At 44.5% G+C, this 26,347-nt stretch overlaps 1 protein-coding gene and 1 pseudogene across 3 annotated transcripts in view; one reads left to right on the forward strand and one right to left on the reverse strand.

Annotated features, from left to right (window-relative positions):
- The first annotated feature begins 1,539 nt into the window (after positions 1 to 1,539).
- Positions 1,540 to 26,347, forward strand: part of Zdhhc17 (zinc finger DHHC-type palmitoyltransferase 17) — a 79,583-nt gene continuing 54,775 nt past the window's right edge. The window contains exon 1 of one of the 3 annotated variants that reach the window (XM_028873043.2): positions 1,540 to 1,704. In XM_028873043.2, the coding sequence (XP_028728876.1) occupies positions 1,612 to 1,704 (93 nt within the window). In that variant the 5' untranslated portion in view covers positions 1,540 to 1,611. The remainder of the gene's footprint in view (positions 1,705 to 26,347) is intronic. The other 2 variants (XM_028873045.1, XM_028873044.1) reach the window with 2 other exon arrangements.
- On the reverse strand, positions 21,899 to 22,870 carry LOC114695643 (annotated as a pseudogene).

Here is a 26,347-nt window from a genome sequence, read left to right on the forward strand (position 1 = left end):
TTTTCTCTAGATTTAAGTAAATGCAAAGAGCGTCAGGGTAAGGAGATGCGGCCCGGAATATGCCAATAAAAAAGGATTCTGTCCATGTTGACACACGACTGAAAAAAAAATTGGAGCTGTAAACGGAGAACTCGAAATTCTGTTTAGGTCTGCATGATTCCTGGTTTCTGCCGGACTAAGAGTGAAAATCGGTCCACACCAGAAGGAAAGGCTGTGCTGAGGATACACACGGATACTGCATCTTTTCCCCCACCAGAAGCAGCTACAAAACAGCATTCATCATTTCTGAATGATCACTGCTCTTTTACCCACGAACACTAGGTGTACCTTGTCATTCGCGTTTGTTATGAAATTGTCCTAGCCTCATGATCGCATCCAATGCCTTGCTATTCCCCGTTTTTCCTCACCTCCTCAGAATCGAGGTCCAATCCAGAACCGATCCCAGCTCTCCCTAGACCCTCCTCAGATTCTTTTGGCGGGAACCTAAACCTTACAAAGGGGTTTCCTGCTCCATCCCCCCCCCCTCTTTTTTTTTTTAAACTTCTGGCGCCTTCCTCCAGATTTACAAATAAATCTGGTTTTGTCCGATTGCAGGTTTCTTCCTGGTGACCTTTGGTTGATTTGGCTTTAACTAGCTAGCGTTAGGATCTCTAACCGGTCGTTTCCCGGTCGCTCTCTGCTAAATGTGCCCCGGGCGCTGTACAGATTTACAATCCCCTCCTAGCCCAAACCACAAACAAATCCTTTCTACAATTGTTCCACCAGCCTCCCTCCCAGCCCTATTTATCCTCTTAAAGATGGCTTTAGTCATTTTTATCTAGGTCACACTCCGGGGCTTTCAGTTCTGAATTCCTGGGTCGTATCAAAATGCAGCAGATGGCAACGTGTAGGGGCTTTTGACCTTGCAAAAAACAATCATTTTAGAAACGCACCAGCGCTCCGTCCCGAAGCGGGCGTCCCAGGACGGCAGGTCCCCTGTCCCTGTTTCTTCGGGTGTCCCCGAGGCCAGGGGCAGAATGCATCCTTGACCTCGGGGGTGGGGGGTCATGCCCGTGGGCCTCGGAGCTTCCCAAAGAGGGGAGGGGGTCCCCCCCCCCCGGTCCTGCACTGCACCGCTTTTTCCGGGGTGGCCGGAGCCCGAGCAGCACCGGCCTCGGGGACCGGGACCCGCCCCCGGATCGCGGCGAGCGCCCACGCCCAGCGCAGTCCCGTTGTCCCGGCGCAGTGCAGCAGAGCGCACACACACGCACGCACACACACACACGCACACGCGCACACACACACGCACACACACACACGCACACAATCCCCGGCCCGGGGCTCCCGGACCGCGCAGGCGCACGCGCGTCGGGACCCGCGCCCTGGGCGGGAGGGCGGGGCTGAGGGGGCGGCCCGGGGGCTTGGCGGCGGCGGAGGGCGGGGGAGAGGAGGAGGGAAGAGGAAGAGGTGGAGGAGGAGGAGGAAGAGGAGGAGGAGGAGGAGGAGGAGGAGGACGCGGCGGCCGCGCCGCCCTCGCCGCCGCCGGGGCTCGCGCCTGGCCTGCGCGCGCTCGCCCTCCGCCGCCCTCCGCCGCCGCCGAGCCCCGCGAGCGCCGAAACGCTTTCTCCCGGCATGCAGCGGGAGGAGGGATTTAACACCAAGATGGCGGACGGCCCGGAGGAGTACGAGGCCGACCCGGGCTGCGTGCCCCTTCTCCACCCCGAGGTGAGGCGGCCGACCCCGGGGGACCCCGCGTGCGGCCCCGTGGGTTCTTCCCCACCCCACCCCAGCTCCCTCCCAGCCTCGCCGGGGCCAGCGGCGACGCGCCGAGGGCGTCCGCGCGCGGTGGGCCGTGGAGCGGGGAGGTTTGGGTGGGTGGGGGGGCGGAGGCTGGAAGGAGCGGGTCCAGGCCCGAGCGGCAAGCGGCGAGCGGATAACGGGGAGGGGAGGAGAGAGCGGGGCGGGCCCGGGCCCGGGGCGGGCTCTCTTGCTGGGACGCCGTCCCTGGCGGTGCCGGGATGGAGGAGGACAGAGGTGGGGAGGCGGACGGGTCCGCTTTGTCGCCGGGCTGCTTGCTTGCTTGCTTGCTTGCTTGCTGCTTCTGCTGCTGCTGCTGCTGCTGCTGCTGGTGGTGGTGGTGGGTGCAGGGGCGACGCGGACCGGGGTAGGTGGGGGGGAGCGGATGCTGACACTTTGGAACCTCGGCCCGAGCCCCCCCTGGGCTCGCTGCAAGCCTCGCCAAGGGCGAGGAGGGAGCGCTGGCCTGCTTTTGATTTTTTTTCTTTCTTCTTCTCCCCTTGCTCCATCCCTCCCTTTCATCGTGGCGAATGACAGACACTACTCTCTCCGTTAGTTCGTTCGTTCACCCGTGGCAGGGGGCGCGCGCGCGCGGGGGCGGGGGGGGGGAGGGATAGTAGTTTGTTGGGCAAAGTGATGTCCTTCCAGGATAGGTCATAGCCACCACCTCGCCGCTCAGGATGTCGAGTTTAGGTGTTTTAAGTATTTGCCCTTAAGCTATTAATGAAAAAAGAAAAAACAGGGGTCAGAACTTTCGGAATACCCGCCCCCCCCCCACGCGCGTTAGCTTGTCAAAGTACAGCTGTTTTAGGAACCGGGTGTGTGTTGGGGAGGTTAGACGGTGCAACACGTTTCCCATCGTTTCTTTTGCATCTTCTCATGCAAGTGGACGTTTCTGTCCCAGATCCCCAGATCGGCGTCCCGTAGTTGTTTACCTTCCGGTGTGTGGCCGAGCTTGTGTTGAATGAAGACCTGAAAGCAAAGCTTCATGCACTCGGGATTTTTAACGGTGCCCGGTGAGGTGCGGGGAAGGGAACAGGGGTAGCGCAGCTCCCTGCAGAACTCAGGTCGTGTCTTGAGGTTGGATATCGTGCCCAAATCTGTGGTGTTCACCGACCGGGTGAACAAAGGTGGTTACGTGGCGTGACATTGATTTTTCTGCTTTCTGGATTTTGTGTCTTGAGAAAATTGTGAATAACAAGGACCGCTTTCTCATCATATGTTCATTCTCCGTTATCATCTTCATTCATAACTTATTATTATACACACACACAAAACTGGACAGTTTCATAGAAATATATGCCTGGACAAGTCTCATTAGAAAAAGTTATTTTGGGTTTCTGATAGAACTATGCAGTAGAATAAACTTTGTAAAACATTGGAGTGGTAGGGGCTGGAGAGATGACTCAGTGCCTGAGAGCACGGGCTGCTCTTCCAGAGGACCTGGGTTCAATTCCCAGAATCCACATGGCAGCTCCCACGGGTCTGTAACTCCAGTTCCAGGGGATCTGACACCCCTACACAAACATACATGCAGGCAAAACACCAGTGCACATAAAATAAAAACAAATCATTAAAAAAAATTGAAGTGGTAACAGTCTTAGATTTGGCATTAGAGATATTTCTTTTGGTTTACACTTAAGCCCTAAAAACATGTCCAGAAAGTTTTCAGACATTGTGTTGTAACTGTGGTTAAGGAGTATTTCTATTCATCTGTTCCTGTGGGTATATCTCAAGCACTTAAGGTATTTTATATATTTTAACGTTCTGTGACACTCAGCGGCAGTTTGGAGCTGGAAAGAGTGGGATTAGGTGTTCAAGACTATCCTTAACAGGACAATGAGTTGGAGGCCAGCTTGGGCTAGCTTGGGCTAAATGATACCCTATCTCAAGAAACCAGACCAAACTAAAAAAAAAAAAAACTTTCAGCTTTGTAAAAGTGTATGTTGTTTGTTAACCTAAACATAATTTTGCAGGGCGTGGTAGGTTGGGTCAGGAATGTCTCTGAGTTTGAAGTCAGCCTGGTCTATATAGCAAGTTTCAGGCTATCCAGGGCTACATAGTGAGAACGTGTCTCAAAAACTTTTTTGGTTTTTTTTTTTTTTTTTTTTTTTTTAGCTTGCTAATAAGTCTAGAGATTGGTCGATATGATAGAAAGCTTGAAGTTTAGGTGTCATCAGTGTGTTATTAAATAGATGGTGTATTACTAGAAAGTCAACCTCCCTCCTGTTCAGTTGAAATTGGTATGGTGTAGATTCCTTTTACCAGTACGCACAAGGTCTAGTGGTTTCAGTTCTGGAACTCTGGGGGCGAACTGAAATGTCATTATTTTCTCTGGTTAGTTTCTCACACCTGCTGTATAGATCTGGCATTACTCTGCCCCTTACATGTGTTAGGAGCAGAGCAGGGCATGCTATTTCTCTTGAGTTTGTGAAATTGGGATGATGATGATGATGATATTTATGCACTTCACTAATGGTCCCTTAAGGAGGTTAAATGAGATCATGGAAAACACAGGCTTTGGGGCCAGAATGATTGGGATTACCCTTCTGATGCTTCTGTTTTATCTCCTCCTCTTCCTGCTCTTCCTCCTCCAGGCAGGGTGTCTTGTAGCCTAGCTTCCAACCCTCTGTGTAACAAAGGATGACCTTGAGTTCTGATCCTCATACCCTGGATCGTAGGTATGTGCCTCAGCACAGTACTGGGGGTTGAACCCAGTGCTTTGTGTACACTAGGCAAGGAGGCCTTTTTGTACAAGGATGCCAATGGAGCCTCCTTCCCAGGCCTGGATTCCAGTTTGGAGTCCTCAGCAATGAAATGATAGGAAGTCAGAACTTCTTGAAGCTTCCATTTGTTCACTAGAAACTGTTGATGTTGCCAGAATTTGTTGAGCTGCAAGAGAATATATGTCGGTTATGAATGAATGCACTTTAGGCGCTCTGTTAAGGTTCTCTCTTCACTCACTACCAGAAGAATTGTTACTTTCTGAGTAATGTAGAAATTCATGTGGGTTTTTATTTTATCAGCTTTGCGTGTTGTAGAAGCATTTCATTTTACTTTTTTCTTTAGATTTAATGCTGTCAAAAAATAGTTTTTAAGTATTTGTTAAATAGATGAATTACTTGTAGGATAGAGGGGTTAGCTGTTGCCAAACATGGTAGAACACATCTGTAATACAAATACTTGAGGAACTGAAACAGGAAGATTGTGAGCTCCCTACTAGCCAGAGCTACAAGGCAAGACTGTCCCATCTACTATAGATAGACTCAAGATAGATAGAATCAGCTATTGCTAAATCACCAATTGTGTGTTAGCTACCCACTGTTAAAACCCATTTCAGACAAACATGGACAACGACATAGTTTTAGAGATATTTTTGGTAAGAAAACCTTACTTTTTAAATGAGATGCCATTTGTTTTAGTGAGTCATGTAAATACTTGTTTATTAGATTTGGACCAGGTGTGTGTCCTGAACTCAGAATTGTGTGATTGTGTGTGCGTGCGTGCGTGCGTGCATGCATGCATGAGTGCGTGCGTGCGTATTCAAGAAGAGGCACTAGAGGATACTGGTTAAAAGTGGGTTTTGCTGTTCACTGTTATCGTGGCCAATTATATTTTCCTCATTTGTAAAGCTAGGTTGCTGTTACCTACCTTTTAGAGTCACTATGAGCATTCATATTAGACAAGCTATGTTTGAAAAGCAGCTCTATCACACATTCGGACAGATCACATAGAAAATACTGAAAGGGAAGTTGATATTACCATTGCTCTGTTGAAATAGGTGATAATTCATTTTGTCACAGAAGAAGAATTAGAGGCTATTTTGAACTAGATAAACTGTCCATCTGTGGATTAGGACTGGTCCTGGCTCTGTAACACTGAGTTAGCAGATGCTTAACTGCTCTGAGTTTCTTTGCTTTTCAGACAAAGAGACTAGACTAGATGATCCCCACAATCTCTTTGAACTCTGATGTTCTGATTGAAGTTGTGATTGTTTTTTTCAGGGTAATCAACTCGAACATCTAACTGTTATAGTAGTTATAACAACACTTTTAGATCATGTGAGTTAAAATAAAGTGAAATGGGTACTATGTTTTCTAGAAAGTAACAGTCTAGTTGGGAACATCAATGTCTGTCAGACCCTCGATGGAGTCCAAGTCAGTGCTGACTGGGGTAGAAGAGCCCGCTGTCAGTGTCGGGTTCCTGTCACTCAGGATAACCTGTCAGGAGATGTAGAAGAGGGACAGACCATGTGCTGGTCTGCAGTCCAGCAGTCTCTTGTTTCATTGTAGCGGAGCTTCCACAGATCAGATCAGCACCTTAATAGATGATCACAACACCCCTCTGCCAGCGTATCGTGGAGCTCTGTGCTTCAGAAATCTGACAGCATTGGACTGGACTGGACTGCCTAGATCATCTGGGCTTTCCTATCACTGCTTTCTTCCTTCGTCCCTCGTTTCTTAAGTCTGATACTGCATCTCCCCCAACCCCCATAGCCTATGTGTTTTAAATGGCGGCACTTTATTTTACATTTGTTTCTAATCCATTTTCTTTTCTCATGATTTGTCTTGGTTGAATAGTGAAGTAAAACATTACTGTACTTGCTGACTTCACAGGTTTTCTTCATAAAGTCTCCCTTTTCAGGCTTTTCATGACTTTGCTTTTTTACATCTGTACTTTCCATTCCGTTATGTAGTTCTTTTCTTCTATTAGGTCATTGGCAACTCTGTCATCAGATTCATGTTTGTAGACGGTTGATAGGATGCCTTTTTTCTTTTTAGCATTTTTTTCCCCTTCGAGACAGTGTAGTTTTGATGGCTGTCCTGGATCTTGCTCTGTAGACCAGGCTGGCCTTGAACTCAGAGATCCACCTGCCTCTGCCTCCTGAGTGCTGGGATCAAAGGCGTGGGCCACCACCGCCCAGTTTAGCATTGTTTTTTAATTGGGTGTGGTGGCGCACGTCTTTGATCCCAGCACTCGGAGGCAGAGGCAGGTGGATCTCTTGAGTTTGAGGCCAGCCTGGTCTACAAAGTGAGTTCCCGGACAGCCAGAGTTAAGCAGGAAAGCCCTGTTTCGAAAAACAAATGAACAAAATTTATTTTTATTTGTTTATGTGCATGTGTTTGTGTGAGTGTGTGTGCATGCTTATGGAGGCCAGATGGGGGCAGCAGAGCCCCCTTGAGCTGGGCAGTGTGAGTGAGCTCTGTCATGTGGGTGCTGGGAACCGAACATGGGTCCTCTTCAAGACCAGCAAGTGCTCTCCTTCTCTTTTTTAATTGAAGCAAAAATGCTCTAAACCATATAATTGTAATTTAGATTTTTTTTTTTTTTTTGGTTTTTCGAGACAGGGTTTCTCTGTGTAGCTTTGCGCCTTTCCTGGAGCTCACTTGGTAGCCCAGGCTGGCCTCGAACTCACAGAGATCCGCCTGGCTCTGCCTCCCGAGTGCTGGGATTAAAGGCGTGCGCCACCAACGCCCGGCGTAATTTAGATTTTAAAGGCATAATAACTACTGAGTCTCTTATATAAATTGAAAACAAGATCAACCATTGACCTTATGGAGTATAATAAATTCAAAGTTGAAAAGTATTAGGACCAAAATTCTTACTTGGTTTGAGAAAAATAAAATGCCATTTTTCTGTTCTATATTTACTACTACTACTACTACTACTACTACTACTACTACTACTATTATTATTTTAGGGAGAGCCTGATGTAGTTCAGGCTGGCCTGTAGTTGATGATGTAGTTTAGGTTGACCTGGAGCTCCAGATTTCTTCCTCTGCACCTCCTGAAGTACCTGGCTTACAGGTGTGGCCCAGGTGATGGTTTATTTTAATTGTCAACTTGACACAATATGGAATCACCTGAAAAGAGTCTCATTGAGGAGCTGTATAGATTAGGTTGGCTTTGGAGGATTGTCTTGACTGCATTAATTGATGTAGAAGACCCAGCCTTGAGAGTGGGTGACACCATTTCTGCTGCAAGCCGCAGGAAAACGTAATGGAATTCAGCTACTATCACAAAAGCTTCTACTTGGAAAAGTCAAGAACTTCTCCAAAGGTTAAGCCATGGCTTAAGAAGTCTTGGTGATATTTTAGCTTGCGTGCACGCTTGTGTGTGTGTGTGTGTGTATGTATTAGCTGGTTCCTAAAATGATTTTCTTGTGTGCTTCCAAGAACTAACAGTGTATCTAAAATGCCTATCAAGCATCCAAGACCAAAGGAAACAACACCTGTCTCTTAGGTCAGGCGGATAACTTCATTTCTTGTGCAATTTATGGTGAGACCCTCTTTCCTTACAGCCTTACTAATAGACCCCTAACTTCTTACCTAATCACTTCTAGGAATGTAGACTGAGCACATAGATCCCCTTTTTGATATACTAACTGGTCATTAGCACTCAGTTGACCTCCTCCTTTACCACTCCCATTTTGGGTGGTAAAAGAAAGGCTGACAGTCACTGCCTGAGGAAAATTCTTAGCTATCTTTATGACCCTGAGAATTCAAGCCTGGTGACCTTGCTTAGATTGCTTGGGTTTATAACTGGATTCCTGAGAGAGTTGGGGAGAACTGAGAGGGAGGAGGAGGATTTTAACTAGAGAACTTGAGGACGAGACAGAGAAAAGATAACAGAACAACTAGATGGGGAAGAACTAGATTGAAGGGCTAGAAGAGAGGACTAAAGGAACTAGAAGGAAGATGAGGAAGAGCCAGATGGGGAAGAACAAGATGAGAGAGAAGGAGATGGGAGAGGAGCTAAGATGGGAAGGAACTAGATGGATGAGAACCTAGAAGGGGCAGAACTAAGATGAAGGAATTAAGATAGAACCTAGAGGAGAGAGCAGATAAATGTAGAGAGAAATCAGGCAAGAAAGGAGCTAGATGTGAGAGCAGAATAGAAGCTTGTAGAGAGAGAACTGACACAGAATTATAAAGTGTGTGGACTAAGGAGTTTCGTGTACATAGATTCATTTCTTATCATCAAAGATTAATTATCGGCTGGTGTCGATTCTTCCCAGACCCTGGGAGGACTATCGAGGGGCTGGACCCCCATAGTCCCATTACATTCCCCTAGGTTAGGGTCCTAGACTGTAGGCACGCGTGCATTCTCTCTCTGCTCTTGACTGGATGTGACTAGTTCTTGATTTCTTGACTGTTATGACTGACTGTAGCCTGGAATCATGAATTGCAATAAACCTTTCTCCCCTAGAGGTTTTTTTTGGAGGTGGGGCAGTGTCAGGGCATTTTATCATAGCATCAGAGATGAGAGTAGGACATCCAGATTCTCATCTTAAATTATTTAAGATAATTTGTGAGAATTATCTTTAAAGTCTTGAGTGGACCATGGAGTGTGTAGATAGAAAAACGTAAGTGTGAGCAGTGAAGGAAGTTAGGGTACTTGTATTCAAATCCCAGTTCTGTTACTTACCAGATGTGTGACCTGGGCAAGTTTTGAACTCTTTGGTATACCAGCTGTCTAAGCTAACACCAAATTATAATAGTAGACTATTGTAATGACTAAATGAGCTGATTTATGCAGTTTTGTATCTAGCCATTGATAAACACAGTAGATCTTAGCTATTAATGTAATTGTCTTCGTTACGGTTTTTATTGCTCTGAAGAGATACTGTGACCATGACAACTCCTATAAAGGAAAACATTTAATTGGGGTGGCCCGAGTACAGTTCGGAGGTTCAGTCCATTATCGTGGTGGGGAGCATGGCGGCATGCAAGCGGACATGGTGCTGGAGCTGAGAGTCCTACATCTTGCAGGCAACAGGAAGTCAACTGAGACACTGAGCGGTATCCTGAGTATAGGGATCCTCAAAGCCCGCCCCACAGTGACTCACTTCCTCCAACAAAGTCACTAACAGTGCTAGTAGTGCCTTCTAATAGTGCCACTCCCTATATGAGGTTATGGGGTCAATTCATTCAAACTACCGCAGTAATAAAGGTAATACAGACTGACAAGTTGAGCAGTAGTGGTGCATCTCTCCATATAGGTGCACACACACATGTGAATGTTAGGTTAGAGACGAGAGAGACTGAACGACGGAAGTAAGTAATACTGGTTGTCTCAAGGAGAGGCAGAGGACTTTTTTTTTTTTTTTTTTGGTTTTTTGAGACAGGGTTTCTCTGTGTAACTTTGCGCCTTTCCTGGGACTCACTTGGTAGCCCAGGCTGGCCTCGAACTCACAGAGATCTGCCTCTGCCTCCCAAGTGCTGGGATTAAAGGCGTGCGCCACCACCGCCCAGCTGAGGCAGAGGACTTTTTGATGAACCCTTTGCCTTACTTTATTGTCTTGTATGAGTGTTTGTAGAACATCGGAGTATGACTTTGACCCTTTGGTAAGCCACAGAGTAATGAAGTTTGTGAAATAACACATCGTGAAACAAAAGATGGTAGTTTTTCAGATATTTCAGGATAGATGAAGAGGAGTGAGATTGAACGTTATATTAAAAAAGTGGATTGTAGGCTTCTAGGGTTTGCTGAGGGTGCTGTGGTTGGACAGTTAAAGTGTCTTTAAAATATAAGCTGGCTCAGCAGGTAAAGGCAGTTACTGACAAGCCTGACCACCTGAGTTTGATCCCAGGGACCCACATGGTAGAAGGAAAGCGCTAACTCCTGAAATGGTCCCCCACGTGAAGGCCGTGGCACCCCCCACACATGTAAAATAATGAATAAATGTAAAAAAAGTAAAGATATATTAAGTGTAACGTGCTTTAAGCAGAACGCCAAATGATCTCAATATCAATCACAAAAGTGTTTTGCTGTTAAGATGCATAAATTCTCTTTAAAAGCGTCATGTCAAGATACATGATGTGAAAACACATAGAATAAGTAGAAAAGCATCACGTCATTGTATGACTATGAAATCCGCTGAAATAAAGTACGGTGAACCCTCAGGCTGTGAAAGGGCATAACTGTGAAGAAGTCAGTCCCTGGCACTGCCAAGAGGTAAACAGTAGTTTCTATGCAGAAAGGAATTTCTGGTACCACCAAAAATAAAATTCAGAAGAAAAGAAAAGGAAAACTTGCCACTCAGTCCGCTTTCTTTAGAGTTAATCCATGCCTACTGGAGGGTTTCCCTGATCCTCACAGTGTGCTCCCCAATGGGTCTGAGTGTCACTGTCGATATGGAGATGAGATGGCTGAGTGGAGCTGAAGCGTTTAGGTATAGCAGGTGGCTTATGTTTTTAGTAGTTGCCATATTTATTCTAGGGTACTTCTAGGGCAAATGTATGATTTTCTGATTATGGCCACTTAAGGATTTAATGAGAGATGAACAAAACTAATTTGACTATCCTTATTTTCATGGGGGCAAAACCCTGTTTTTATACTGATATTGAGTTACTCTTACTTCATTAGAAACTTGTAGTTGCAGATGTCAACGACTCAATTAAAAATTAGCTGGGTAAGAAGGAGGATTTAATATGCTCTCTCAGATATCTCGTAAGGCATGTCAGGGTGCAGCTGCACTGAAGGGCAGCCACACCAGGGCTCAGACTCGTTCTTTTCTCCCTGTCTTTCTTTCCTCATAGAGAGCAGCTCTCTCTAGTCTCTGATGTAGACATGGACGCCGGGTTTATTTCTTTATTTTTATTGTGTGGCCACACCTCTCAGACCGTCTCTGTAGAGAGGGACTATGTTGTCTCTGTTCCACATTGAAGAGTAGCCCAGGCTCAGGTTTAGTTTCTGAGTCTACTTAAGGCCATCAGTATAGCCGTTGTCGGCCAGGACACCAGGACTGGAGCTGGGGGAGGACTAGCTGGGCACACCAGCCCAGCCGTCATCTGTGATTTCCAGCGGTCATGTGTCATTTCCATGCATACTTGGAGATGTTATATTGAACTCAGTTGTGCTGCACAATACAACTTCTAATGAAGTACCGAGTGGCATTTGTTATGAATAACCTAGACCAGGAATTGATAAGCTTTTTTGTGCAATGCCACATAGTTAACATATATTTTTTCAAAACACATAGTTAACATATGTTTTTTCAAAACTTCAGACTGTATAGTTTCTGTAGCAATTGCTGGATTGTGCTGTTGTCTAAAAGCAGCTGTAAGCAATATGGAAATAAATATGCATGCTGTGTTCCTGTAACAGTTATTGTAAACTCAGATGATGGGCCATGCCTCACCAACCTCTGATTTAGAAGAAGATATGTGGAAACTCCCAAGAAGTTTATGTTCAAGAAGAAATGTTAAAGAACATTTCAGCATATTGGAAGCTCTTACTCTCCTATCTTAACTTTATCATAACTTCATCAGGAAGACTTGGGTTAGATGAAGAATATATGTGTATATTTAAATCTGAAGGAGAGCCTTGTCACATTAAACATGCTTCCATACAGAATTCTCTAATATATGCATTTTTGTTACTTTTTTTAAAAAACTATCTAAGGGGATTCTTATAAGCACCCCTCCATTTTTTTCTTCCACTCTTCAGTACCCATTTTGATATATGGGCAGAGTTGTATACAGGAAGAGGAAGAGTACTAATCTGACATTTAATGTATGAGACATTATGCCAAGTACAAGATATTATGCCAAGTTCTTTTAATGTTATCGCCTCAGTGTGATACATAATAATAGCAATGCTAACACCGACATGAGCTAACATTATTCTAAACATTTTTACATATTGTTTATTTTCACTGCTTTTGTGTGCCTATTTTACAGATGAGATAATTGATGTAAATGGAAGTCAGACTTGCTGGCAAATGGCAGAACTATATAAATCCAGGTTACTTTTGTATTTGTATCATATTTCAGTGTCATAGAAATGACAGTTACAAAGTTGGTTATGGTTTGGTAGGCACCAGCTAGCTGTTGTTGCTAATGTCTCATGTATGTTGTTTTTAATCTTTTATTGAAGTTTTTTTTTTTTTTTTTTAAAGCTATTTTGGTTTGGTTTAAGTTATAGTCTGTAAACTTGAGCAGGAAGTGCAGGGAATTCCCATATCCCTCTTGTCCCCGCTTCTTCCTAGTCTTCCCCATTATCAGCACACAGCAACAGAGGTACATTTGACAATATTTCACTGTCACTCCGAGTCCATACTTTTCACTCTTGGGGTTGTACAGCCTATGGCTTTAACAGATAGATGTGTGTTTACTATTGTAGGAGACTCCCTAAAATGTAATTTGTAACTAGAGTTTTCCTGCCTTGCCCACAGTTAGGACAAATCTCTGTCACCCGCCAGTCCCACAGCCGCTCAGACCCAACCAAGTAAACACAGAGACTTATTTTGCTTACAAACTGTATGGCCGTGGCAGGCTTCTTGCTAACTGTTCTTATAGCTTAAATTAATCCATTTCCATAAATCTATACCTTGCCATGTGGCTTGTGGCTTACCGGTGTCTTCACATGAGGCTTGTCATGGTGGCGGCTGGCAGTTTCTCTGCCTCAGCCTTCTGCTTCCCAGAACTCTCCTCTCTCCTTTAAGTATTTTTTACTTACTTTGGAGCAAAAGTCACCTACATTAAATAGAAACCATACTTGAGATTTTGTTCCTTGGACAACAGTATGCAGATGGTGTGTGTAATGATGTTTATAGCTCTAGCCTGGTCAGTCAGTAATCAAGCTGGGCATGGTAGCTCACATCTGCTGTAAGCCCGAAACTCTAGAGGATGTGGCAAATGGTTATTGGACGTTTGAGGCCAACCTGAGTTTTTATATGTGTGTGTGTGTGTGTGTGTGTGTGTGTGTGTGTGTGTGTGTGTATTATACAGGCCAGTTTGGGTTACATAAGATACTATCTGAATTCTTGTAAAATGGAATACTATTCAGCTCTAAAGAAAATTACAGTCATAGAATTTGCAGGAAAATTAATAGAATATATACTATTAAGTGAGTTCACACGGACTCAGGAAAAAGTGTATATTCTCTCCCATATGCAGAATCTAGACAACAGTATAGGCATGTATGTAAACAAATGTGCATGTGGGGATAGTGTAGCATGTAGAGATGAGGACAAGAAAGGCTAAATATTAGGGCATGAGGAAGGACTGAGTGCAGATAGTAGACATGAGTTTGGAAAGAGTATATAAAACTAATTGTTTTTCTGATTTTAAGTCTGTTCAGATTTTTCAGTTTTGGTGGTCGATGACTACATAAAAATATATTTGATAGTAAAAGTACTAAATCCAATATAAAGCAACACAGCTTTCATAGAATGACTACTCAAAGTATATAGAAGAAGTTCATTGAGATCTATAGACTGAGTCTGGTTAATTTTGGCTTGAGATGTTTTTTGTTCGTTTGTTTTATATTTTTTCTGGGACAGGGTCTTACTATGTAGCCCTGGCTGTCTTTGAACTCACTATGTTGAGCAGGATGGCCTTGAACTCACAGAGAACAGAGATCCACCTGCCTTTGCTTCTGCCTCTTGGAGTGCTGGGATTAAAGGCGTGCACCACTATGCCCAGTTAGCTTGTGATGTTTTTTATTTGTAAGTTTTTTACAATAAAGGCAACCAATATTCTAGATTTGGTGTATTGGGGGAGGGGGGAGAGAATGAATGTGTATACATAGATGTATATGTATGCATGCACATTGTATGTGGAGACCAGAGGACCTTAATTGATGTTTTTCAGGAACTGTCCACCTTGTCTTTTGAGAAAGGGTCTCATTGGCATGAAGCTCAGTGATTAGGCTAGGCTGCTTGGCCGAAGTGCCCCCGGAAATTCTGTCTGTGTCTCCCCAGTGCTGGGCTTACTAGTGCATACATGCTACTTCACTTTTTTATGTGGGTCTGGAGATCTGAACTCAGGTCTTTATGATTGCATGGCAGGTATTTTATTGACTGAGCATTTCCAGTCCTAACTGCATTTTTCAACTTTGGATGTTGTTGAGTTTAAAAGAACATGGATGCTTATGATCCAAGTTCAGGTCCTCTTGCTTTTGCAGCAAACACTTGACTAACTGAGTCATTGAGGTCATGAAATGATATGTTGTTCCAAATGTCACATCCATTGCTAGAAACTCTGTTCTTGGGCAAATTACTATTAGTTTAGGTGTCTTGGTTTTCTTTCCTGAAAAAACGAGAATAATAGAAAACATATGTCTTAAGCTCTTTATAAAATTGAATGAGTTATGTACTAAGTGCTGTGGGTTTATCATTTCCAAACTCTGAAATTGAGATTTGTGTTTTGCAGTGAGTGGTGCCTTTTGCTTTGGCTGTGTAGTAGTAAATGGCTAGTTCTCACCCTAGTACATAGGCTGTCTTTGATTGTTCCTGACAGCATAATTGAACACCTGCAGCCCTTCATTTCAGCCATCAGTCCAGTGAAAGAATATTTGAGAATGTGTGATTGTTGGCTCTGTTCAAACTATACTAAGTTCTAGTAAGATGAAGAAAATTGCAGTTCTGGAATATGGAGGGTGTAGCTTGGAAGGAGAGCCCAGAGGTACCAGGTCTTAGGAAATGCTGTATTCTGTTGTTTTGGGTGGCTTCTACATGGTATTGTCAACTGTAGGTTAAACAGTGATGGAGAGGAGACCCACTCTGACCTTGAAGATTTGGCAGTACAGCAACCAATTAAATCTGTCTCCAACCATAAAAGATCTTTTAATTACTATAAATAATCCTCCAATTCATATGCAACAATTCTAAGTGATAAAAGCGTCTTGTAATAGTTCCACTGGCAGTGGTTTCTCTTTGTGATACATTATAGTTAGTAGTGGTGTGCTTTACAGTTGTAACCTCTCTAATTCTTCAAAACTGTCAGTATCTATTCCAGAGGAAACTCTGCTCCCCACATTCTGGTGGGGAGAAAACGCCAGCTTTCCTCAGGAACTTGTGAAGCAGGTTCCCTTCCTGCTTTTATCACTGGCAGAAGGTACAAATGGCTATTTGTAGTGCCTATCAGCATACCAAAGCACACACTGGCCTCCAGGCTCCCTCTCGACTACAAGTAGGTAGCTCTTCTACCTCCTTCCAGCTCTGGAGCTCCACCCTCTCTCACCCCCAGGCTGCTCATTTCTCCTATAACCTGGCTCTTGGTCCCACTTTGTCCGTCATGTCCCACCCCTCTCCCCTGGCCGAGTCCAGTCTGCTGGCCACATTCAGTCTACTACTTTGTCTCCCTGCTCTGGACTCTTCCAGATGCCCCTGGCTGTTCTCTCCCTCCCTCATGTCTATAGTAAAACCCTTCCTTCCCCTGGCCCTGCATCATGTCCTAAGTTTATAGTCTGCAGATAAAGTTTAGAATAGTACCCAGGAAGTAAACTTGGCTGTATGTCCTTTAAATGTTAAGTTTTGAAAGATGTAGTTAGGTTTTAGAATTATGTGTGCGTGCTGCAATGGGGGTTGTACATGAATGCAGATGTGTCAGAATCCTGGAGCAGGAGGAGCTCCTGGACTTGTCCTTCAGGAGACACTGGGAGCAGCAGTTCTCTGTCAGAACTATGCTGCTCTCAGCTGCTGAGCCACCTCTCACTCCAGCCTGTGAAGTTAGTTTTCCTGTGCATTTCAAAAGGAGTGCACAGGGATGAGAATCTTGCTTTTTTTTTTTTCCGTTTTTTTACTCTGAGACTTTGTCCATGTACCTTCCCTGAAATTGTAAACACTCACCACTCTTGAGTGTTTTGTAGGTCTAATTATGACTAAATTGTAAACACTGAATTCTTTGGAACGTTTGGATATGTTGGTATAGATATGCAGCAGGATCTTGTTTACTTAGAGAGTTAACTAACTTGACTTCAAATTTTTCCATTGTTTAACTTTTTTCTGTGGATGTGAGACAAAGTCTCATTTAGTTCAGGCTGGCCTTGAATTTGTGATGTAATCCAGGATGACCTTGAACTTCTGATTCTATTGCTTTAAAATGCTGAGATGGCAGGTGCTCCACTACCTGGGGTTTAAACTAGGCTTCCTGAATATCAGGGGAGAACTCTACCAACTGAGCTACATCTCCAGCCCCTCTTTTGGTGTGTGTGTGTGTGTGTGTGTGTGTGTGTGTGTGTGTGTGTGACTGAATGTAGTCTAGTCTAAGAAAAGGAGCATAATTGTGGGGAGAATGGAGCAGCCTAGAGCCTAGCATTCTAGCACAGCTGACTGAATATAAATGTAAGCTTTCTGAATGATCTGTCATGCTAACATGATTTGTTCTGTTTTATTGGAGGGCATAGGGATTTTTTTTTCTTTTCATTTTTTGGTTTTTCGAGACAAGGTTTCCCTGTGTAACTTTGCGCCTTTCCTGGAACTCACTCTGCAGACCAGGCTGGCCTCGAACTCACAGAGATCCGCCTGGCTCTGCCTCCCAAGTGCTGGGATCAAAGGCGTCCACCACCACCACCACCACCACCACCGCCACCACCGTCCGGTGGCATATGGATTTTTAAGATATGAAAAATTGAAGCCACAACATTTTTAAGCATTTAGGATTAATGACATCATTGTTGAAAATGTTAGCTGGTATAGGAGGGTGTGTAGAACAGCGTCCCCGGCAGACACGTGCTCCTCTCTGCAGAGACAATGCCGTCACTACTGTGGAGTATGCTGAGAAATTTTTTGGGCAGATAGAAATATTTCAGGCACACACTTACATAATTTTCTTGTTAACATATAAGTAGTATGTTTTAAAATTTGTAGTGTTTTTATGAATGCTTTTGGGGCATAGTTCTATTTCAGAGTAAAATAATCTCACTTTTGTGGTGTTTAGACCTGTATTTTTCTGTGCAGTAGCCACCAGGCATGAGGCTTTTTGAAATAAGTAAAGTAAATTAATAAAATGAAAATTCAAATTTCACCCGTAAAACTGAAATCCTAAGTGTGTAATAGTTTTATGTGGCTAGCAACTATTGCTTGACGGTTCAGAATGAAGGACTGTGTCTTCATAATGGCACAAATTCTGTTGGACAGCATCCACCTTTATAGGTTTTCTACATTTTCTACATCTTTCAGAGACATCATTTGGGGGCTGGAGATGATTAGTTGATAAGTTTGCTGTGTGTGTGAGGATGAAAACCTGAGTTTAATCCTGAGCACTCATGTACAAGTTGGGCTCAGCAGTGGTGTGCAAGTGTAACCTTGGAGCGTGGGAAGCAGAAACAAGATTCCCAGAGTTTGCTGGCTAGCCAGTCTAGCCAGATGGTGAGCTCCAGGGTCAGAGAGAGACTCTTTCAGAAAGGAATGTGGAGGGGCTGGAGTGTGCTCAGTGGTTAAGAGCATTTACTGCTCTTCCAGAAGACCAGAGTTCAGTTCCCAGCACCTACATTGGGTGGTTCACAACTACATATAACTCCAGTTCCAGGGAGTTTGGCGCCCTCTTTTGGCCTCTTATGATACCATACATAAAAAATAAAAAAAGATGGAGATCAGTTGTGGCAGACACGGCACGTTGTTAACCTTTAGTCTCCAAACTCATGTACACCAATGTATTACATGATTGGAATCATTTAGTATGTAGCCATAGAGGATTGATTGGATTTTTTTTTTTACTCACCATAATTCTTGGAGATTTGTCAAAGGTTTGTGGTTCATCCCCTTTTGTTACTGATTGTTATTCCATAGTATGACTACACATACCATTTTATACATACATTGTAAATTACCTGGTTGTTTTTGGTTCTTAGTGACTATAAAGAAGGTGGCTTTAAATAGTTGTGTACAGATATTTGTGTAAACAAACACAAAGTTTTGATATCTGGGGAAATGCCCATGAATGCAGTTACTAGATCACATGGTAGTTGTACATTAACTTCTTAGGAAATCAAGCTGTTTCCATAGTGACTATGCACTTTACATCCCATCAGCAGTGTATGAATCATAGGCTCTCTGCATCCTCACTGTAGTTGATGATGATGTTTTATTATTTCATTGTTGTGGCTTCTTTCCAATCTGATTTTAGGATTATTTTTGTGATTAAGTTCCCTCTCTGTAGGAGAGCCCTCACAGGGATACAGGGGTGTGGATTTAGGGTCAGGTATATGCTAGCCGAGATAGGAGTGCATGAACCAGAAAACATTTGTAGTAAGTATGAGGGGCTAAAGGGGTGAGTTGGAAGTAGGGAAAGAGAGGAGGCACTTTGGATGTCTTTATTCAGGATCATGAATGTGACAGTGTTCACCTCATTCTGGGGAAGGGCGAAGGTGTGGATTTAGATAAGAATTTTAAAATGATTGCACGTATGTGCATGATGTGTGTGGGTACATGTGTCGCCGCACGTGTGTTCGTTCAGAGGACAACTTAGCAGAGCCGAGTCTCCTCAGCCCTGTGCAGGTTCCAGGGACTGAATTCCAGTTCCCAGGATTACCCAGCAGGCACCTGTATATACCAGGCCATCTACTGGCCCCATTCAGGAGTATTCTAAAGCAAACACATGGATGAGGAGCTTGTTTACACGGGTACTGATAACTGCCTGTTAGGTTTGTCATGGGTGACAGCTGTGGGTTTGTTAGATTCGGGGTTAGGGGATAAGGAACAGACTTGCTCTCTACAGTCACTCAAATGGGGAAGGTTTTAACTAGGCCAAGATGACAAGGGAAGACTTGGTTTCAGGTATTTTATGTCGAGCCTAAAAATAGATGTTCAGGCAGCAAGTCTATTAAATTATGACTTTCTTTTCTCCTTCTCTTTTCTTTTTTTCCATGTATGTGGTTTTTGTATGGGTGTGCATGCCCTTGTCTGTTCGTGCGCGTGCACGTGGGTGTCTGTCTTGATTGTCCTCCACCTTGTACATTGAGATGGTCTCTTGCTGAGCCTGGAGCTCACCGTCAGCTAGCTGAGCTGGCTAGCTTGCTGGAGAAGCTGCCCCTGCTTCCCCAGGGCTGGGGTTGAAGGCAGGTCACCATACACATGTGGCTTTACAGAAGCAGTCACTTCATCTGCTGAGCCAGCTCTCAGCCTGATCGCCATCTTTCTTTTACACAGTGTCTTCCCTAGGATTGCTATTGCTGTGAAGAGACACTGTGACCACGCCCCCCCCCCTTTTTTTTTTGTTTTTCAAGACAGGGTTTCTCTGTGTAGCTCTGGCTGTCCTGGAACTCACTCTGTAGACCAAGTTGGCTTGAACTCGCAGAGATCTGTCTGCGTCTGTCTCTCTCTGCTTCCCTGAGTGCTGGGATTAAAGGCGTGTGCCACCACCACTCAGCCATGACAACTCTTATAATTGGGGTGGCTTACAGTTTGAGAGGTTTGGTCCATTATCATCATGGCAGGATATGGTGGCATGCAGGCAGACGTGTGCTGGAAGAGGAGCTGAGAGTTCTCCATCTGAATCCGCAGGTAACAGGAAGTGAACTGGGTCACTGGTGTGGCTTGAGTGTAGGCAACCTCAAAGCCCACCCCCACAGTAACGCATTTCCTCCAACAAGGCCACACCTCCTAATAGGCACACTCCCTGTCAGGGCCATTTTCTTTCAAACCACCCCGGACAGCATCTTCCTTTGTAGCTAGCCCCGGTGGCCAGGAACTTGTGGTGCTCCTCCTTCAACACCCTGAGTGCTGATCATGGGACTGGTGTGATGGGCAACCACACCCTTGGACAGTTAGCCCATCCTAATATTTATGATGATAAAGCCATTGCCTGTTAGCCATTTCCTGAGTGTGGGCAGTGGCACACAGGCAATGGCTTATGATGTTAAATTAGTATATTAAGTGGTGATTTATTAAATGATGATAAATATTAAACAATGTTATTCAATATCCCTTCTCTTGTATATTTTCACTCCTGTATCTTTGGTGAAGTGTCTCTTGTCTGTACTAGTTTTTGGGGCTGCTGCTATAACAGACTAGAAGGCTTAAGCACAGAGCCTCCTCCCCAGTTTTGGCGGCTAGAAAACAAAGGGCGATATTAAACTGTTGACAGGTATGCTTTCTCCTGATATATCTTTAACTTTTTCTCACTGCCTTTTTTTAGTCTATATTTTTTAACATTTAGTTTTCTAGTAAGTTTTGAGTTAATTTTATATAATTTGAGTTGTAAAAATTGGCTTTTTTTATCTTAATGTTTATCTTAATTATCTTAATTTTTGCCTGTGGATGCCCATTTATTTCAGCCAATTCTATCCTCCATTGAATTGTTTTTATATTGTTAAAAACATAGTTGTGCATATGTGTGGGTTTTAATTTCTGGGTTTGTTGTTGTTGTTGTTGTTGTTGTGTTTCTTTGGTCTCTGTGTCTAAAACTAAGCCAGCACTGTACAGTGTTGATAACTTTTGCTACGTGATTGTTCTTAAAAATGACTTTTAGAAAAGTAACAGCCATCTTCTCATATAAATAACCTGTCTGTAGCCACAAAGACTCTTGGGAGAATCTTGATGGAAACTGCATTCAACTTGTATTATAAACTTGGGGAGAATGGGCATCTTTTTTTTTCTTTAATTGCACATCACTCTTTTATTATCCTGATCTGGAAAGAGATTTAGTATTTATGCCCAAATGAGTTCTGAACCCACATGATAGGGTCAAGCAGCTAGAATATGATTCAGACTGTGAAATACAAAAACCTGAACATGATCAAGGGGCACTTCACCTCTACAAGACAAGGCAGAGGAATCCTAAAACACAGCAAGAGGCACTCCTGCTCCTTGAGGACAAGGAATTTATCCCATTTGCTATGAGGAATGGCTTATTTTCTGGTGACCACATGGGACTGTTTCAATCACCACTAGAAACCTCAGAGGGGCTTTTGTGTGCTGATAAATATATATGTACTCTCTTTTTTTTTTTGTAAAAATGGATGTAACACATAGACTTGACAGGATTGATCCCAACCTTCTGGGGCCAGCAGCTCCTTTAGTCAGAGAAGAAGGTAGTGCCTTTTAAGTCACCATGCGCCGGGCGGTGGTGGTGCCCGCCTTTAATCCCAGCACTCGGGAGGCAGAGCCAGGCGGATCCCTGTGAGTTCGAGGCCAGCCTGGGCTACCAGGAAAGATGCAAAAAGCTACACAGAGAAACCCTGTCTCGAAAAAAAAAAAAAAAGTCACCATGCAAGTTACTTTCCCCTCCACTGGAATGACTACAGCCCCCAGTTACCTAACAAGGACAGGCTCCAGGGACAAAATTAGGCTGCAGCTTCTCATTGGTCACACCCCAGCATGGTTCCTCTCAGACCTCTTCCCAAAGCAGACCCTTAGTAAACAAAGGACTAGGAAAAACTGTAATGACTACCTCTCAACTCTCCTGGTAAGGGGAGCGGTTCCTGGATGTGGACCAGGAACCTGCACCCCAGAGGTCTTATTCTGACTAGATTCTATGAAGGGAGTGGGTGCAGGGGATAAAATACTAAAATGAAAATGGGAGCTGCAGGTTCTCGTCTGCAGCTACAACCTAAAGTCAAGATCCTACAGATGTAGTCAGCGTGACGGGTGTTGGGGAAGGGTGCCGGAGGCATCAACAGGCAGGGGGGAGGGTACTGGGGTAGGAGTCGGCCTGCTGGCCTTCACTTCTTGACCCCCCCCTGAGCGGCCACAGCTTCCATGGCTTTCCGCACTGTCTCTTCATCTCCCAGGAACTGCATGGGTTTGACAGGCTTCAAGTTCTTGTCCAATTCATAAACAATGGGGATGCCAGTTGGCAGGTTCAGCTCCATGATGGCCTCTTCTGAGACCCTCCAGATGCTTGACGATGCCCCGAAGGCTGTTGCCATGGGCTGCAATCAGGACTCTTTTCCCCTCCTTGTTCTGGGAGACAATTTCTTCATTCCAGAAGGGCAGTGCCCTGGCAATAGTGTCCTTCAGGCTCTCACAGGAGGGCAGCTGGTCCTCAGTGAGGTCTGCGTACCTGCGATCCTTGCTGATGTTGCTGTAGAAGGGATGATCAGGCTCCATTGGAGGTGATGGGACATCATAAGATCGCCTCCAGATCTTACCTGTGCCTCACCATGCTTAGCAGCAGTTTCTGCTTTATTGAGACCAGTCAGACCCCCTAGTGTCGCTCATTGAGGCGCCAAGTCCTGACTTCTGGCAGCCACATCTGGTCAATGGCATCCGGATGGCTCTCTTCTGCACGGAGGTGAAGCAGATGTTAAATTCATAGCATCTTGCAACGCCTGTCCGCCGTGCTTCGCCTCCTTGTGGCCCACCGGGCTCAGACCAGCCGCTGAAATGGTTCTCCAGGATCAGCACTAGCTTGTAGGCGGCCATGACGACAGGCAGGAGGATGCGTCAGGGACTGAGGATCGCCGAGATTCTGCTCGCAGCCCGCCCCACGACCGCGCCTGCGCACATGCGCTCCCCCGCCCCGCTCCCGCGCACTTTCTCCCTGAAATCTTGAGAATGGGCATCTTTATGATGGGTATTCTAGTTGAGAAATGTGGTATGTGTGTCCGTTTATCCAGGCTTTGAGTTCTTTCATTCGTATTTAACATGAACTACCGCCTGTGTCTGGCCACCCTGACTTGTCCCTCATTCATTCTTTTCTCTTGTGTAGCTTTAGTTCTTGGCTTCACCACAGCATTTCTACTAGTGAAAACAATTCCCAGTTTTGAAACTCAGCCGAACCCTGTTCTTTTCCTTAGATCTCATCTCTGGTCTGACTTCTGCTCTCATTTGTGACAACACTTCCCTGAAAGAGTTGTAGGCATTCTTTGTCTGTAATTCCCTTCCGTCTGTCTCTCTTACGCCGTCTCTAGTCAAGGACACGTCCCTTTGTCGGGAGAATCCGACCTCTGTGTGCTGAGTCCCAAGGCCTCTCTCTGTGCAGCTTGATGTTTCTGCAGAAGCTTTCTTCATTTGCCTGCAGGGAAAGAGAAACCAAAATGGTAAATTTTGCTGTTTCCTAGGTCTCCCCAAATGAAGAAGAAGTCTGATAAATCTTAAGTATAGTGGAAAGAAAACATTTGCATTGTTAGTGAAGAGTATAAATTGGCACTACTATCTTGGAATACAATTTAATGATGAAGTTTAAGAAACTGAATCATTTTATCTGTACGTAAGTGTTTTCCTAATTTGATAAAAATATAACCAGGACAGCATCAACAAGAATAAGCAGTTGTACCCAGTAGGGCAGCGTTTTTGTGTGGTTTACTGACGTAATGAAATACTGTTTACAGTTGAGTGAAGGAGAGCTGTTTGTATCAGTCCTGGTAAATGTCAGGAAGGGAGGTTCGCTTCCGGTGTGAGAGATCAAAGCTTCTGCTCCACCTGTGGAGAATAGGGTGCTTGGGACACCGTTTCTCTCCTCTCTGCTTGGCTTTTGGAGCACAGTGCTGAGCACAGGACCTGACGAGAGGTTGGACTTGCTGGAAGTAACTGTGGTCTACCCCGCAACTTTTCATCACCACCAGCCTGTCCAGTAGAGAGAGTGTAATGTGAGGAAAGATTCCTGGAAGGATTTAAAGAGGTTCTCTCAACTGAGCTAATAGGATTCCTGCTAAAATTGGGCTGTGCGACCAAACAAGGACCAGAGTCAAGGTTGATACGTCGTCAACTGGACATGGTGGCTCCCACCCGTCGTAGCACCAGCAGGTGGGAACACGGAGCTGAAGGTGGTTCCCGTGTGTGAAGCCAGGCTGGGCTGCAGAGTGACACGGTGTCTCAGTGTTCTGTCAGCCCTGCTGAGTTGACCTCAGGACTCTGAAGATGTCCCAGCTGAGAAAGGTGTACTCGAATAGCTCCACAGGTATTCAGGAGTTGAGAGACAACAGCACACAGTGCCGACTCCGCAGCTTGGACTTTGTCTCTTCTCCAGTCTTGTTTATCCTCTGGTGGCCAAGTACCGCCCCCTCCCCCAAGATAGTGGGACCTAACTCTTGGAACCAACAACTCTTACTTCTGAAGGATCTGTGATGGGGAGTTGTTTTTGCTTTTAGCAAGCAAGAACAGTGACTTGGGGTTTCTGACCCAGAAGCCTAAAATCATACATTCACATTCACGTTGCTTTAAGTCACTGGGTTTGTTACAGCAGTGATAAACTAACATAATCCCTTCCCACAATGCTTACTGAGTCGCTTTCATAGTGACTGACGGGAGTTCAGGTAATAGGGTAGCTATCTAGATGCCCGAGGGAGACAAGAGGAAGGGGTAAGTGGACTTGAACTGTGAAAACCCAGTACTGCTTCCAAGTAGGATGACTAACAGGAGCTGAGACAGAAGACAGCGCGGTTTTTTTTTTTTTTTTTTTTTTTTTTGTTTGTTTTTTCGAGACAGGGTTTCTCTGTGTAGCTTTGCGCCTTTCCTGGAGCTCACTTGGTAGCCCAGGCTGGGACAGCGCGGTTTTAAAGTGCGCAGCTTGCAGATGCACAGGAGAAGGAGAGCAGTAGATACAAGTTGAAAACATAAGCTGGGACAGGTTCATGGAGGATTTGTGTGATTGCTAAAATAGTCTCACTTACTTGATAGACCCAGGCATAAACGTTTGAAGAGAGAAATAGGGGCAGCAGTCTGGACAGAGGGAGAGAGTGTTTTAAGGGGGATACAGAGAGAGGGGCCAGGGAGGATTTGGTTAGCGAAAAGCATTCTTGAGCTTTGGATCAAGAGTCAAAGTTGATGAGCTCTCGAGCTAGGACATTTTAGTAGGCAGAAATAAATGCCTTTAGCAAACAAGGAAACCTAGGAGTGAGGCTCAGTGAAGAGTATTTGCTCAACAGAGACGGGACACCACTAGGTTCCTCCTCCACAGGACAGGCAGGAAAGGACTATCTGGTGTCAGAATCAGGAGATGCTTTTGCCTTAGTTGGGAGGATTAATGTGTATCTAATCTTGTTATTTCTTGCGTAAGCCTTGCTAATTGAACTCTGGTGCATATTGAACTAGATTCGTAATGCCTTTGTTTATTCTCAAAGATGTGAGTTTTACATTCTTCTAAGAAATTATTCATAATGCTTAGAATTTTTAACCCTGTTTCTGCACCACTCAAATTACATTTTGGTAATTGAGTTTAAATAACAAGGTATGCATGTATGAAACTCTTAGGTTTTACAAGAAAAGACATCTTATAATTACAGTTCCTCAGAATCTTTCAGAATCATTTTGTATCTGACTCAGTATTTTGGAACTCACTGGAAATACGTTGAGGACTTGAGTTAGTATGCTGGTATGTGCTGTTGGTCAAGAAGGAGGAAAAGGGATTTCCAAGATCATTTCCATCCACTGAGATGTAGTAAAAGGATGCTGTTCAGAATCTTGAGTTGGAAGACAAAACTGATACTTGTTCTCAAGTGAAAAGCCAAAACACTGCTCTCACCCGAAAAGGAGTAAGAAATTGTTTTAGATCTAAGTATGCCCTCGAAACACAGATTTAGATTACCCCAGGTACCATGTTCTAAAGTTGTAACAAGCTTCAAGGTTTTCTAGGAATAGAACAGAGAGTTTTAACTCCAGACACCTTTTCAGTACATTAATGGAAGGGTCAAGAAAATGGGTTCAGCAAAGCAGGGATGTCTTTCTCATAGACCTCGGCTGCTGTCTAAGGTCATTCTTAGTTTGAGGATTGATGGAAAGAAACTAGGGTTCTATTTGGACAATCCAGAAGTGTTTACCTTATAGTTAAAAGGCGTTAGCTCATGTACAGTTAGACTGTAAGGAGTCATTTAGGAAGCTAAGCTACTCTAAGATAATTTGTCTCTGGACTTGTGCATTCCAACTCCACACAGTCATTGGCAAGAATCAGTTAGTCTTATA

The sequence above is a fragment of the Peromyscus leucopus genome, chromosome 18 (genome assembly GCF_004664715.2).
Source record: "Peromyscus leucopus breed LL Stock chromosome 18, UCI_PerLeu_2.1, whole genome shotgun sequence".
NCBI lineage: Eukaryota > Metazoa > Chordata > Mammalia > Rodentia > Cricetidae > Peromyscus > Peromyscus leucopus.